General features: G+C 36.3%; 1 protein-coding gene across 4 annotated transcripts; it reads right to left on the bottom strand.

Moving 5' to 3' along the window:
• Positions 1 to 5,961: 5,961 nt before the first annotated feature.
• On the bottom strand, positions 5,962 to 16,410 carry a1cf (apobec1 complementation factor). 4 transcript variants are annotated; one of them, XR_008156201.1, is made up of 13 exons: positions 16,258 to 16,410; positions 13,456 to 13,599; positions 12,912 to 13,046; positions 12,593 to 12,723; positions 12,270 to 12,508; positions 11,850 to 12,014; positions 11,375 to 11,472; positions 11,011 to 11,290; positions 9,809 to 10,026; positions 9,572 to 9,708; positions 7,795 to 7,937; positions 7,006 to 7,241; positions 5,962 to 6,975 (listed from the first exon to the last, which is right to left on the bottom strand). XR_008156201.1 is itself a non-coding variant. In XM_052570537.1 (12 exons), exons 2-12 carry the CDS (start codon positions 13,552 to 13,554, stop codon positions 7,102 to 7,104), a joined length of 1,785 nt encoding a protein of 594 aa, XP_052426497.1. In that variant the 5' UTR covers positions 13,555 to 13,599; positions 16,258 to 16,410; the 3' UTR covers positions 5,962 to 7,101. The 4 variants fall into 4 exon arrangements, 3 of the variants coding, with proteins under 3 accessions (XP_052426497.1, XP_052426498.1, XP_052426499.1); XM_052570537.1 differs by having other exon boundaries at positions 5,962 to 7,241; XM_052570538.1 differs by having other exon boundaries at positions 5,962 to 7,241; positions 9,809 to 10,002.
• Between the last annotated feature and the right edge of the window lie 263 nt (positions 16,411 to 16,673).

Raw genomic sequence — 16,673 nt, 5'->3', positions numbered from 1 at the left:
CAGCTTTGCTCCATTTTTGTGACGGTGTCCATACAGACAGTCTGAATTATCAATATTTGTCAATATAACTTGTATACACACACACACACACACACACACACACACACACACACACACACACACACACACACACACACATATATATATATATATATATATATAGGTGCTTCTCGATGAATTAGAATGTAGAGGAAAAGTTAATTATTTCAGTAATTCATCTCACATTGTTAATCTCGTGTATTAAATAAATCCAATGCTCACAGACTGAAGTAGTTTAAGTCTTTGGTTCTTTTAATTGTGATGATTTTGGCTCACATTTAACAAAAACTGACCAATTAACTATCTCAACAAATTAGAATATATTGACATGCCAATCATCTAATCAACTCAAAACACCTACAAAGCTTTCCTGAGCCTTCAAAATGGTCTCTGACAATCGTTGACACCCTTCACGAGGAGTGTAAGTCATAAAAATGTATTGCCAATAAGCTGGCTGTTCACAGAGTGCTGTATCCAAGCATGTTAACAGAAAGTTGAGTGGAATGAAAAGGTGTGGAAGAAAAAGTAACATGATGCATTACTTTCAATAAAAAGTAACTATGTAATTAAATTAATTACATTTTTTAGGGAGTATACACATTATGGAAAGCATATAATATCTTAACACAGGACAAGAAAGCTCTATTATAGATATTTAGTCATATTTACACCATTTTGCACAGCAATAATGCATTTTATTTGCTGCATCTCAATTTGAACCTTCTAGATTGAAGTACTTCATACCTTGGAAGATATCAAAGCATTCAGAATCTTTTATCATTTTTAATTATTATTATTATTATTAATTTATTTTATGAATGTACTCCTAACATTTGTATTTATTTTGTTACATTCATTATTTACTGTAAATTCTCTCTGTGGTTAAAATTTATGTCTTGATATGGTCTGTTGTATCTCTAATGTTATGCAAATTATAATCTAATCTGAGAGTTTGGTTTCACACTGTCAACATGAAATATTTCTACAAATATTACCTTTGTCCTTGAGCTCTATACACTATAAGTGTGCACTTGTTCCAAAGGTTGTTTGCTTTTTTCCTCTGCACAAAATCTACACATTTCTGTGAATTTGAGAGTAAAACATGTAAGTACTTTTTCCACTTATTATATAAAGCAGGAAAATGTTTCACCTGTTTCATATTAATCTTAATGTTTTCCTTTGCAGAATAAGCAAAATGTTAATACTTTAAACAGAATAAGACTGAGAGACCATAACAATTGCATTTTTTATTTAGTACTGTAGTGAATAAGCAGTTTCACATAAAGATGTTTATATAAAGTAAACCAAATTTTACTTAATTTACACAAATAAACCAGTTCAAAATTTTACATACTCTTGAATTTTAGTATGTTGTGTTGTTGCATAGATGCTCAACAACTGTTGCATATTCTACAAGGGGTATGTAAACTTATGAGAAGTCAAAACTTTCAAGTTCAAATTACTACTCTAATTTAGTAATGGTTTGTGAAACTGATCAAAATGTACTATTATTACTTTATTAAGGTTTTTTTTTATTATTATTTCGAATAAATGCTGACATTTTGAGCTTTGTATTAAAAAAATAAAATCTGAAAACCTATGATTTTTTCCCTAATAATATGAAGCAGCACAAATGTTTCTGATATTAATAAAAAGAATAAATGCCTCTTCAGCAGCAAATCAGCATATTTGAATGATTTGTGAACCCTGAAGACTAGAATCATGGCTGCTGAAAATTCAGAAGAATATATTATACATATGAAAATGAGTGTATATATGTGCTTGTGAGATTTTCTCTGTCAGACTGTACATCACATAGATTGATCAGCGCTGCACAACATGGTAAAGTCATTTATATGTTTTTTTAAGAGCTTCTTAAAATAAATATTCCTGCGAATGCACACAATCCACCCATTAGAACACAACAAGAGCAAAATCCAGTTTTTTTTTTAGCCTTGTATGTGTGCAAAATGCAATATTTGACATCACTAAGGGAAAAAAAAGTCACATGACAGCCGCGTTTCGGACAAATAAATAGGCTACACATTTCATTCACACTGACAAGCTAAACCAACATATGTTATTATTACCGGGTCAGATCTCATTAATAAGTTATGTCTCTGACCAAAGAACAGAGAGAAAGACGAGAGAGAAATGAACGCTTCATCAGCAATTTTTAAGAGCTTCCAAAAATAATATCACAGCAAATGCACTAATCCACCCATTAGAACACAACAACAGCAGAATTCAGGTGTTTTTGAGCTGTTTATGTGTGCAAAATGAAATATAATTTGACAGCGTGATACACCTTATGAATACTGGAAGGAAAAAAAGTCACGACAGCCTTTTAACTGTCGATTAACGCATATACACGTTTTGAGTCATTTTCTCCTGATAACCCCAACAATTACTTAAATTACACTTTCAGTTTTAATCGTACAGATAAGAGCAATACATCAATCGAATCTGTAAAGGGTCTACTTTTTTTTTTGGATACAAACATAATACCAACAAAACTTTGTGCACTTATAAAATAAAGATAACAAACAAGGTGTGCTGTCTGCAGCCTCGTCTGCGCTGATCTTCATTTCCAAACACGTCATTAAAATGAACTTTAACTGAACGAAGAGACATGAGAGATATATCTATAGAAAGCTTGACATGTCTACTTTTAAACTAAACTAGTGCTGCCGAACAAATATTCTGTGATAAAGTAATCCATATCAAAACAACGCGATGTCCTTTTTTCACGTCTCCCTTCATCTAATGTGGAAGGCCAAGAGGGTCAAATACACATGAATTTTAACGCGTCAACAACACGTTAAATACGTGTATTTCACGCGTAGACAACACGTGTTGTTTACTCGTGAAAAATCAGCGCGTATTTAACGTGTATTTTAGGTGTTAAATACATGTGAAGTACCATTCATAGACAGGCAACCACCATTTAACATGCTAGATCAGCTTATTCAGCCTTATTATTTAGTCTTTTTTCTTTTGTTTTGTATAGCCTATAAAAATAATATATTTAAGTTTCAGTTTTATGAAATATAATTTTTTTTAATAAATATTAATTAAAATGTTGTGGTGATAGTATAAAGTTTATAAATGTTACAGTATTTTGTAATGAAACAGGACTTTTTGTTTAGCTCTTGACTCACCGAAGTATACTATATATAGTGTCCCTTCTTTAATTTTTCAGTAATGTGTGATAACTTAAATATGCTGTCAGTATTGTTAAAATAAGATCAAATTGAATGGTATTAAGAGATTATGGTTTTTGCATGACTTATTTCGCATTCAGCTAGACAACCCTGTCTTAGCTGTTCTTATTAAAAAAAGAAAACAGCAAGGGACCATGGAAAAAGACTGTTGCAGGTGTATTTTTTATGGTATTATTATTTTTATTTTTTTGCAGCAGGGCAACTCAAGAATGTTGAGCACACAAGTACTGTGGCTCTTTTGCCCCATGGCCAAGACGGCCAAGCCACCATCAAAGTTAGTTCACTAACTTTTAATTCTAGTTATTATTTGATTTCAGTATGTTCAGTATGTACACCAATCCAATTGACCTTTTTTTTTTTTTTTTTTTTGGAATGATTAAATCAAATTTCTAGATAAAATATAGATTTTAAAAAATCGGAGAGACTTAAAATTAGTACAAAGAGATCGCATATATAATAAAAGATTTTCTCCTTATGATCATTTCTGGCATATTTTCACTTGTTAGTGACTGGGTTTACATATAATTTATTTCCAATACTGCAGTGTTTATATGCCATTTTATTGTGATTTAAAATCAGCATGTGCCACACATTTTACTATTATGATTCTTGGGATTTTTAATAAAAACTTTTTAATAAAATAAATTTATAAATTACAATAAGCTATATTTTGAGTACGTTTTACACAATGTCAATCTCCGACACAACAATAAGAGCAACACAGGGCAGGCGAGAGGTACAGCACTCTGGAAATCAGGGGCGGACTGGCCATCTGTGTGATCTGGGATCTGGAGAATCACAGAACGGCCGGTACTCCAGGACGGAAAGAAAAGGGTGGGGCTGAGAAGGCGAGAGAGAGAGAGAAAAAAAGCGGAATTTAGATACTGAAGCCGCTAAATGTCCCAAACTAACTGAAATATATAGAAATATTTTCCAGCAGCATCACCTCGCAGTTAAATATTAGCAGCAGTGAAGAAGTGAGCCAGACAGCTATGAAGCAACATACCACCTGTGATGATGAGGAACAGAAAGATGAGCGGGTTCCACAGGCAGATCCAGATCCATGCATGGAACATGAGAGGAGAAAGAGAGGTACTTGCTAGGGATGATGTTAGGAAGTGATATTCAGGTTGCTACATTTTTAATGATTACAGTAGTTAAAACAGCTAAACTTCAACATTTTAAATGTAAAATGTCACATGCAGTAGCTAATATGCTTACAAACTTTGAAGATTTTGAATACAGAAGTTACATTTGTAATGGTTTATTTTCATTTAGATGTGGTATTATTATGTGCAGTAAGATTAATTAATTACTGCATAAATTAAGATTATTAAGTAATATATTCATTTTAAGACATGATGGAATAGATTGTATAATATGCTGTTATAACAGCATATTATATAAACTATTCCATGCTATCTTGGAATAAAACCTGTTTAACAAAAAATAAAATAAATCCATTCCATCGTTGTTTATTCAGGTTGAGCTTAAACCAGAGAAAGACACCCACTCCAGCTCAACATCTAGTCAACATCTGTGCTATTGCTATCATTTGGATGGTATGGTATCTTGAGCCACAATTAAAGTCTTGTGACACTCATGCCAGGAGTTATTGTTGTTGTTGTCGAGTTTACGCACGCCGATTGCTTTGGGCCGGGCCTAGTCAAAGTCCAGGGCCTTTTTTAGTCCCAGTCCATCCCTGCTGGAAATCGAGCTTCAGTGTGGGAGGCATGTTGAACAGCTTTTGAGCTTGCCGTCTCTGAACAGAAATAAGCAGCAGGTGCGAGTGATCACCTTTCTCTCCTCTGCACCTGGTTGAGCAGCAGTAACACATGGAGAGACAGAGAAATAGCACACAGCAGTACGTAACAACTAACACTATCATGTAATCAAACACAGAATGTAACACACTGAAAACTAAAGAAATGTCTTCTGAAATTTCAGCTTTGCATCACAGGAGTAACCTAAATATTTTTTAATTACATTGAATTTTTTTTTTTTTTTTTTTAAATGAGTGTGTGTGTGTGTATATATCCAGATCCAGATATATATCCAGATCCATTTGCGATCCCCAAGACTGTCGCTGCCTCTCTGCCTCTGCAGCAGCGGGGCCTGAGCTGTGAGGAACGCTGCCTAGGGCTCCCTCCTCGAAGAGTGTGTCTGCAGCGAGAGGCGCTCACAGTGCGGACAGTCAGTCCCATTGAGAGCTGACTCAGCATGTTCCGCTCCAAGGCAAACAACACAAAGGCAGTGTGTATCCCCACCCGTTATGTATCAAAGGCAGGGAGGAACACACAGCTTAAACTGGTGTTTGCCTTTATCACCGCCCTTATATGTCTTAGTGTTTGACTTGGCATTCTTAAGTTGTAGGAGACAATGGTAAATAAAACACACACACACAGAGCACTTCACTGAATGACAGAAGCTCCCACTGTTTCCACTGCACGTGCTTTTATAGCGTTCCCATCGCTACGTCAGCCCATCTGTGGCGTCTCCCCATTCATTGGACTCATTAAACATGTGATTCAGAGTGTGGTCACGCTAAAGGTGTTCCCAAAGCATCTCAATGCAGCTCCAGTTCCTGAAGGGGAACTACAGAATGTGCAACCTCTACATATGCTTATTATTTCAAAAATGTGTTTTAGGGTTTCATGATCTTTTAAAATGTGCAAAAAAAAAAAAAAAGTCGGGACACTTGTCAAGAAGTAAATTTGATTTATTAATGGTTAGTTGATTTATTAGAATTATATTTTCACAATTCTCTTTCTTTGTAGCACTATGAAGATCTCAGCTTTTTTTATTGTCCTGATGATGCCCTTCCAATTCTCCCTCCAGATCTGATGCCGATCACTTAGGCAATAAATAATCTCAAAAACTCTATGATCGAATAACAAAGTTCCTCCAAACAGAGTTCGAAGTCAGGTATAAAAATAAGTTCTAAGTGCTACACAAACTTTAATACTGTCACCTTTAAGGCATCTCCATATTTAACAAAAATGTGTCCATGTGTTTTTAAACAATGCTCTTCCATTCTCCACTTAGAAAATGTATCAAGTGGGAAAATAGTATCAAGCCTGCAACTATCTCATAAAATATAGCAAAACTACTAATAAACGAACCAGATACAAAGTGTCAACCATATCTAAAATGATCCTAAAACATGCAGATACATACAAAAGAGTATGAATGGGTTTCATCTGTTGAAACTCTCTGTACTTAGGTGTTAACATGAATACTGAAAGAAAACCAACACAAAAACAAACCACTTTAAATACAATACCAAAGCTTACTAAAGTAAATGTCTGGATGAAACTTAGCACAATGGAATATTACTAGGCATATGTGCTTCGAAATTACATCCAATTGTAATGATTCATTGTTAAAGGAAATCGTTCAAAGGCAGCAGGCAGCATTGAACAATGGTCCAGCCTGAATTTCGATATATATATATATATATATATATATATATATATATATATATATATATATATATATATATAAATATAAAAGGGTGAACATTCTGGATGACCACAATTTATGACACAAGTAATGTTCAAATCGAGGGAATTTAAGCCTTAAAAACAGCAATAAAACATAGAATGTGACATTTTTAGAAACGTTTGGGATTGAGTTGTTGGCAGCCTTCAGACGACCCTCTTCCTGAGTTAAGTCAAAAGATGACTCATATTCTTCAATGTCGCAAAAATGCTCAAAATACCTGGGAAGAAATAACGTTATCACAACTCTATATATACCATCACTACTAATCTATAGACATGACAGAATACATGGAACAGATGAACATTGACATTACAGAGACTGTTAGTTAAAGCTTTTAAAAGACTCCATATGCATCCCCACGGGTTGCCACAGCAAAGGCAGGATAACCCTCGTAGGTTGCATAGGCAGTGAGGTCCTGACCCAGAGAAACAGCCTGTTTCAGCTGGGTAGCAGTGGTGCTGGCAATTGCATAACCTGTGAAAATAAAAGGAATGGATTCGGGTCAAAAAAACTGTTGAAAACCTGTATGCGTTATTTATTTATTTTTTAAATAGTTTCCTTAACCTTAGAATGCACATATGTGGGCATCAGATAACAAGACCACTTAATTTAAAAGACATGAATAAAGAAATAAAAACGAATGGGTTTTGATAATTAATCCAGAGTAGAAACAGAGAATCTATATTTCTATAAATACCAGGGTTTCTGCGGGTCTTAATGTTTTTTTTTTTTTTTATTATTAGTTTTTAAAAGTTCTTAAACATTCATACATTTGCCTTCATAAAAACTGCAGAAGCCCTGAGAAATTGAATTTTTATTATAATTTACTATTATAATTATTATAGTTGTATTATTTTTTCTCTTTTCAGGGAATTTCAGGTTTAAAACATATCTTTATGCCACAGTCATATTACAGAGTAATTAACTGACTAAAATAATTGTTCAGGTATGTGTTTACTCCATAATAACAGAATTGGAATAATAACAGAAGTGAAATAAAAGGAGCAGTCTTACAGACCTCACATACCTGGGAATGCAGCAGCGACGGCCGCAGCAGCGGAAGCGTCAGCGCCCTCTGTCTGAACACCGAGGATCTGCAGCGTGTGTTCGGCCGCGTGGAGCTTCGCCTCATCCATTGATGCACAGAGCTTGGCGGGGGTAAACGGATGTCTGAACGGACATACAGAGAACATCAGAGGTAAAATATTGTGTTGAAAAATGTATAGATTTCTAAAAATAGATTCATGTATTAAAAATAGAGGTGAGGGGGTGAGTTATGTTATGTTTACATTCACCGAAGCTGGGAAGTGCAGTGTCTACCATGCATTGGTACATGTCGTCTCTGATTGAAAAGTTCTAATTTATTGCTGTGTCCCAAAACATTGTTAGCTGATTAAATTTCTGATGGCTACATTGGAACCTGTCTACACAGACACCGTGCTAACTAAGAAACCTCTTAAATAACAGATTTGAGCTCTGACTGTTATTGGTTATTCTTGTGTAATGCACGGACTGTATCCACGCCGACTGTCCACGTATTTCTACTTTCTCATATTCTCATATTTCTAACGGCATGACTGGCAATCACAACTACTTACTGTATATACCTTTTATATTATTATCTATAGCTAGGGACTCAAACTCAAATGTTCCAACCCTGCTCCAACACACATACCTTTAGTTTTCAAATAAACCTGAAGGATTTGATTAGCTGGATCAGGTGCGTTTATTTAAAGGGTTAATTAACTCAAAAATGAAAAGTATGTTATTAATCATGTCATTCCAAACCCTTAAGTCCTTCATTCATCTTCGGAACACAAATTAAGATATTTTTGATGGAATCTGAGAGCTCTCTGATCCTCCATAGACAGCAATGATATTAATACTATCAATGCACAGAAACATAGGAAGGACATCTGTAAAATAGTGACATCAGGGGTTTTTACGTAAAGAAAACAATAATAACATTATTTATTCTGCAATTATTAGTCGTATTAGATCTATTAAGTATTAGAGTTATTAAACAATGCTGATTACGTTCTGGGGTACTCTCCAAAATGGAGAAGAGGGTCAGAGAGCTCTCAGATTCCATCAAAAATATATCTTAATTTGTGTTCTGAAGATGAACAATTAAGATTATTATGGGTTTGGAATGACATGAGGTTGGGTAATTAATGACAGAATTTTCATTTTTGGGTGAACTATCCCTTTAAGGTTGAAGCTATACTCTGAGTTTGACACCCCTAACGTTTAGCAGATATTATATTGTGTTAAAATACAATGTGTTAGTAATACATTCCCAAAGTTTTAAATGTAGATGGATGCCTTTAAAAGTAAATGCAGACCAATCGTGACATGCAAGATGTTGAGATCTACAGAGAATGGTCAAAGCAATGCAAATACACATAAAACGCATAAGCCACGTCCGAAATCTTAGGCAACTGACTCTGCAGGCAGCGTTTGTGCATGAAGGTACAGACTTCTGAGGCAGCATAAAGGTTTAAAGATCTACAGCAAAACAGAGAGAGCTTTGCTGATAGCAAAGCAAATATATTAAACCACTATAATACTAATTTCTTCCTGGAAATGACATAAAAAGTTGAAAAGAAATTGCATTTGTAGAGACATGAAATGGGAGTGTCTAACTAAAGAAACATGCAAAGTTTGCAGTGTTATTGGTTCCTCCTGGAATGTGGTCGGGAATGACTGATCTAGGCAGCTCTCTAGGTTTTGTGACACAGTTAATGCGAGTGTTCTTGCTTTGTGATGATGTGTGTATTGTCGAGGTTGAAGTTGCCACATACATATTTGGATATTGAGTAGCCAGAGCAGGGATGGTGACTTTGTAAAGGAACAGTTGCCTCTGATCTGGTCCTATAGCAGAGTGAAGCTGGTAAACCGGTTGTCCCCAGTTATTCTTTTGGCAAATATCCTCCAAGATCTGCAAAAACAGGCAAGATCATCCCTGGAAAAATGTTTCTTTGAAAGATTCCTCCTTTTAAAATGCACAAGTGATCTTTTCAGTGAGGCTATGAGTGTACCTGTGGGGCGTGTTTGATGCCTTGGGGCTTCAGAGTGACTGGGTTCATGGGCGTGAGCTCCATGCCAGGAAGAAGGTCATAGAGTTTGTCATCGGGGCGTTTGTCTGTCTTGAGTTGGTACGTGGCACAGCCACGACCCATGCCTGCATAGGCGAGATATCCTCGCCCGCCCAAACCACGTACGCCCGCTGCCCCTACAGGTACATTCATGTAAATTTCTAGGAATGCAAGAAGGCATTAAGTCGAATCAAATCACCAGAAATCACCTGGGTTTCAATCAATGCTTAGAGAAACTGATCATTATGTAGATACATTCCAAGCCAGCACATTACAGATGCTGCATCTCTGATTCATGCAAGATCATTTCTTTTATACATTTGATAGACTTGATTTTTGGACCCCATCAGAATATTAAAATATTTTTACTGGACTGTAATATGCAGGCATGGATAAAAAAATCAAATTGTAAATAGGACAAGCAAACTTTCAAGAACAATATAGCAAAATACATTGTGTTCAAGGTCACATGCAAATGAAGAAATGGCTGAAGCATATGGTTGAATTGCCATTATAAAACAATAATTAAATACCTTTACATAAGTAATTTGTAGTCTATTAAAGTCAACATGAAATAAGAATGTTTTCGATTTAATTAATTGTGCCCCTGTTTGTGCACCATTCATCAGTGCATGTTATTCCAAAAGTGGTTTTTATTATTTGTTTTTAATACAATAATTCACTCTTAAACAATGTTCCTTTTCAGCTAACATCGCAAAACCCTCTTTAAAATAATTTCAGCCACTGGCCTCTTTTCTTTTAAGAATTTTCACCTTTATTACAATAGGATAGATCAGAACTAAGAGGAAGAAAAGTGGAAGAGAGATAAGAGGCTGATCCCGCCCCCTCGAGTCTTTTTTTTTCTTCACAGAATTGTCACATTATGAATGTAAATATGTTAAAAGTGTTTCATGTTGACTTTAATAACTGTAGACTGGCCAAGTCTGCATTGATTTTTTTCTTATACTTAATTATATGAAGTGGATCTTTTGGTCATCAATAATCAGAGCAATTTCATATAGTCAGTAAGAACAACAAAAATTTTAGCAGATACTGTACTTCACAAGCTTGATTGAGATTTCTTTGAAGATGATTGTCACACCCTTAAATATCCATTTCTGGAACAAGTGAATCAGATTACCCACCTCTCACAGAGGGAGAGTGCACCAGTCCCCTGGTACTTATGTGCCCTTTGGTACTGGGGAAGCGGAACTGATTAGGGATGGCTGCGTAAGCGTGGGGGGCGTAGAATATTGGTGCTCCTAGGTAGGCTGCTGAAGGGTCGTACATCTGGCCTACGGTGTAAGCATAGTTTTCTTGGAGCACAGTCCCGCCACGACCCCCTGTGCCTCGGGTGTACCGAACATAACTGTCCTTATCCACAGGCTTGGCTAGTGTGACCTCAATGGGAGAGCCATCAATGACCTGGAAGGAAAATCAGAGTTTTTTTATACAGCGTAATTTCAGAATGATTCAAGTGAGTTTTAATTAGATTGTACGCCGTCTTACTTTTCCATTCAGTGCGTTCATGGCATTGATGGCATCCTCTCTTTGAGAGAAATGAACAAAAGCATAATCTCGGATTTTCTTCACCCTTTCGACAGCACCTGTCAATTAGTAAACACTGTAAATAATTCAATAAAATCCTATAAAACAATGAAATGATTTACTTAAGAGTTCAGACGGAGAAACAGAGTATTTTTTCAGAGTATTCCATACTGTGAAAATAAGTGGGGTCCAATGTTGTTTAAAAAAAAAAAAAAATTCTTCAAAATATCAATTCCTATAAGTAAACTTTGGTGCAAAACCCATCCAGACTTTTTTCTGTTCTGTGAACATGGATGATACTTCTAATTATGTGACTTGTTGCGCAATTACTTTTCTAAGAAGAAAAAACTTTCACTGTTTTTTGCCTCAGGTTTCACTGAGTGACCTGAGGCATATCCAGAGACCAGAATATTAAAGAGACCTTTTGTCAGCTCACCAGGTTTGATGCTGTTAAACTCTTTCTCTATGGTCTCCTCTGTGGTGGGCAACATCAGATTGCGAACATAGAGGATCTTCACTGTGGCCATGGTGTCCTCGTCCACCTCTACTTCAGGTTCAGCCCAGTCTACTGCAATAGGATGACCCCACAGCTGAATTCTCCCTGGAAAGAGATGTCAGTGGCTCGTCTTTTATCTCTCACTCATCTTCTTTGGGCAATGAACTAAATATCTTTGAACTCAAGATGAGTTCAGCATGTGGGAAATCAATAAAATCTTGTCTGGCTCTGGAAACTGATTTTTGATTGCTTTTAAAAATGTCGGTACATTTGAAGGAGACTGTGAGTGGTTTTAGATAAGACCATTGGTATAGTATATAATGTGATGTAGCTGAAATTATTTGTTGTATTGGATGTTACCTGGCAGAAGTTTTCTCCTGGCCATGGCAGCAGCTCTATGGCTCTCATACTCGACAAAAGCAAACCCTCGGTTCTTGGTCTTGTCAGCAGCACTTGGATAAACTATGACATCCATGACACCATCCGTCACCTTCTTCATCTCCACCAGGATCTCTTCTCTCTTTTTGGTCTTTGGAATACCGCCCACAAACAGACGACAGTTGTCTACACTTGCACACACACCAAGAAGTCTTCCATTCCTGTGTGAAGATATGTGAGAATTTTCCATCAGTTTTTTTCGGTTTTGCTTTGTCTACAAGAGTCTAGTTTGAGCAAGGACTCACCGGATTTCATAGTTGTTGAGCTGTTTCATGGCATTCTTAGCCTCTTGTTTTGTGGAGAAGGTAACAAATGCATAGCCTCTATTGTTGCCATTGAAGTCCATCATCATCCGTACCTCATAAATTTTGCCAAACTGCAAAGACAGGTAAGTGTAACAATTTTAAGGCTACTCCACACTGAAATATCTATGGAAGACTGTTTATGTCCCAGAGTAAAAAAATACAGTAAAAAAAAAAAAATACTGAAATTTCAAAGCAAATACATTTTTGTTGTTGTTGTTGTTCTGGGAACAGATTTATTTTAAATCCACTTCCCCCTTACTTTTTCGCAGAGCGGCACCAGTTCATCCTCAAAGAGGTCTCGAGGAAGCTTTCCCACAAAAATCTCACTACCTCTCTCTGGAGGTGGGCCTTCCCAGCCAGGAGGTGGACCACCATACCTCCTCTGGCCATTTTCCTAAGGAGAAAACATCTGTGATGACTCTCTAATATATCACAAATTAACGTGCACATTGAGATGTGGACTAAGTAAAACCCTAAATGCATATGCTACTACAATACAGTAGACCTCAGGAATGGACACGTCATTGTACTGATCCATAGACGTATGCTGTTTTTTTCATAGACGGAAAGGTAGGAGTTTTTCCATTTTCACCACATGATGGTGCCAGTATATTACAAACTAAAAACCGCTGAAGACAACCACACAGATGTATCTCCAGTAATGAAAACATCAAAGAAATGGATCTTATGGTCCAGCGGCACCAAATTTCTGTCTAAAGTAAGAGTCAAATTAAGCAAGTGTTCGTATTCCATAATGCCCCAGTGGCACCTGTCCGGTTACCTGAGGCTGTGGTAACTATTACCTGGTGTATTTGATATCCTGTGCGCTGGATCAGATCACGCAGCGCAGTCTCTTTCTGCATGCCAGTCAGTCCATCCCCGCATTTTTGATTGGTTTCCATTGTGAGTGATTATCAGCAATAAATCAGCAAAATTAGGGGTGCTCACTGAAATTAAACCAAAGTTCAAACACACATAAATTACAGGCCAAGATAGTACACTCCAACTTTAAATCTGAACATGATAAGAAGCCAAGACATGTTTCTCACAGACTGGTTCAAAGGTAAGAAATTCATATGTCCTAACAATGCTCTTTAGAACAACACTAGTCCATTAGAAAAGAGCTATTTTACTTAATTTATATAATTTATCACAAAGATCTAATCCTAGATGAGGAGAAACATGATTATTTGGTCTTAATGTAGGCATCTGTCATCTTAATTTAATCAGTGTGTCTGATCAAAGTCTGTTTGAACTGCATGAGAAAGCTTTGGGTATATATTGGCTTTTTATCTGCTGGACAGCGTTGGCAAAAAAGTGGGGGAAAAACATTTCCCCCACCTCCAGGTCAAGGACCGCGGTGTAATTATTAACTGAAGAGAGCAAATCAAACTAGCAGACAATCATTGAGTCACATACATTTCGACCGGAGGACATTTGTGTCCCACCCTTATTTCACACTTTTTCTTTTCAGGTTGTTTCTCTCAATCGTAATATAGAAAATATAAAAGCATAATTATATTATAACACCAGAAGAGTGATCTATATATAGCTCAGAGCAAAGGAGACTAAAGTGATTCTTCATACACAAATGTAGATTCTGTCATCATATATATATATATATATATATATATATATATATATATATATATATATATATATATATATATATATATATATATATATTATAGTGGCTTAGAAGACAAAATATCTATAATCTAGTATTTTTTGGGAGATTTCTTTGGATAAATAAAACTAAACTATTGAACTAAGTATGTAAATAGCAGCTCTGATAATTATTATCCTTTTTTTGTCATTTGTTGATACTAAATTCACATTAAAATCTATGATTTTGCAGACTGAGCAAATCTGAGCACACTTGTTGAGCTCCCTTTGGAGACTCGTTGGAGACACAAGATTGCTATGTCTTTTTCCGAGGAGAAAAAAAGAGGGGCAAGCAGGAGTTTGAAGCAAAAATTAAGCAAAAGTCCCCATTTACCTCAATCTAATATTAACAAGATCTCCCTTGTGATTGTTCTTTCTTCTGAGATGAAAGTGCTATCAAGCGTGATTGAATCACATGGCCACGGGTCTTTAAAATCATCAGTGAAGTTTCTATCTGTCTGTCTTTTTCAGCTTCAATTGATCAAAGAGAGATGTTGAAGACAACAGAGGAGTGTGAGTGCAAAACAGGGGTCAAAGGTGATAAGTCATTTTCAAAAGCTCGCCTGTATCTGCATGTAATCATGACAGCAACGTTGATACCATGGTACAATGATCATTGTCTCTGGCTCAAAAAAGATGGACACAAGCTGGCCTTTATTTGGCGCGCATATATATATATACACATATATATATATATATATATATATATATATATATATATATATATATATATATATATATATCTTGCCTACTGCATCGAGTAACTAAGGACTACTATTGGTGCAACCTTAAAAAAGGTGCAAGATGCCCCTGGGAGTCTGTGTGCTCTTTGGAATTTTTTGTAGTTTTCTTTTTATTAATTTTACAATGCATCTCAACAGCAATGACAGCGTTAATGTGTTCGCCTCTGCAAATTCAGTAGCTTGTGCAAAGCACAGTGAGTTTATCTAGACTGAAAGGACTTGTCACAGATGACTCACCGAGCAAGATGCTATTACTGCACACTTTTGCAGTTGGCAAATCTGCCTTTAATTCAATTCAATCCAGTGCATGAGATCAAAACTCTTTAGGAAGGGTCACAAATGTTGATTTTCTTGAAGCTCAAACGTCAGGGATTTAAGAGAGATGGCAGAACATTAGGAATCCATTAAAGAGAGCGTTTTAAGACAGTATACGGAAAGGTCTCCATTAGTCTGCAGTCCATCCACTGCTCTCTTCTGGACAGCCTGGTTACCGTTTGCATAAACAAGATAACTAGATGTGCGCTTATCATGCCTGGATCTATGGCTGCTTTTCAGCCCATGTTGACTGAAGCTAAATAAACATGTTCTGAAGGCCATTCTGCTGGACTGAAATGGTAGCACAAGTGCAGGGAATATCATATTTGTAATTGCGATTCAATTGCATGTAACGTTTGCTGCCTGCCACTGTATTTAAGACCATAAATCAAAAACAATATCATATGCACTTTACCCCCCACCCCAATCACACATGTACACAGTGTTGCTGTTAAACACCATCTGTGAGGTTCAGTATGCCATGTTTAACAAATACTGTATGTTGGAGAAGTACCATATTGAAACAGTGATTAGCTCTGGGTTTATGTTACAGCTGACCTTCTCACAACTATACTGAAATTCACATGTTGCATATATAGTCAATATATTTCATGTTTAAATCAACATGAAATGATTCGTTTCTGCATTGTAAACACTGATAAACACTATCATAATAGAGTTTGTGTTGTTGAATCTTAAAATCGAAATATCTTTGCTAAAATTAAGCTTAAATAATTAGTTAAATTAATGTGTGTAAATGCAGGCAACAGAGCTGTACGTATGAGCAAAGCATTTTTTCAAAACTGCCACAGCCTTTTTCTTGCCACTATACCTGACAAGGCTCCTTATATATCATAATTTGGTATTTAAGAAGCAACTTACCTGAGCAATTTCAGAGATCACCACCCGGAAGACTTAGACCCTCATTCTGCTGAATTTGGCAACGTGTCACTGGGGTGATTCTGTAATCACATCATATCAAACTCCAAAGGTTCACTGTCTTGGGGCTGCTTTACAAACTGGCGTGGTTAAATGTTAACCAGCTCTATCTCTGCCTCTCGCTGTAGGCCAGCCCTTTGACCAGGAACAGCGATCACGGTTCGCCCGCAGCAGGGAGACTCCTGAGCCAGAGATCATGCTACAGAACACTGCTCTTTTTTTTTGTCACAAATATGAATAGATTTCTTTTTCAGATCTTTTGTTTTCAGCCAAATACAGATACAGGCCAACCAAATAACATATTCACTAAATTGTATCGGTGGGCCTCAGCACTTCAACCTTATGTAGCCTTTAGCTGC

This window comes from Carassius gibelio, chromosome B12 (assembly GCF_023724105.1).
Source record: "Carassius gibelio isolate Cgi1373 ecotype wild population from Czech Republic chromosome B12, carGib1.2-hapl.c, whole genome shotgun sequence".
Lineage (NCBI taxonomy): Eukaryota > Metazoa > Chordata > Actinopteri > Cypriniformes > Cyprinidae > Carassius > Carassius gibelio.
Note: the sequence above shows the minus strand (reverse complement) of the source record. Positions and strands in the feature narration are given on the sequence as shown.

Bases quoted from the DNA above. Each gene is read 5' to 3' on its own strand.
- a1cf (XM_052570537.1), bottom strand. From the start codon at position 13,554: ATGGAAACCAATCAAAAATGCGGGGATGGACTGACTGGCATGCAGAAA. The intron at 10,027-11,010 runs GTGGGTAATCTG...TTGCATTCCTAG, and splicing joins GCACTCTCCCTCTGTGAGAG to AAATTTACATGAATGTACCT. The intron at 7,938-9,571 runs GTATGTGGCAAC...ATGTCCGTTCAG, and splicing joins GCTACTCAATATCCAAATAT to ACATCCGTTTACCCCCGCCA.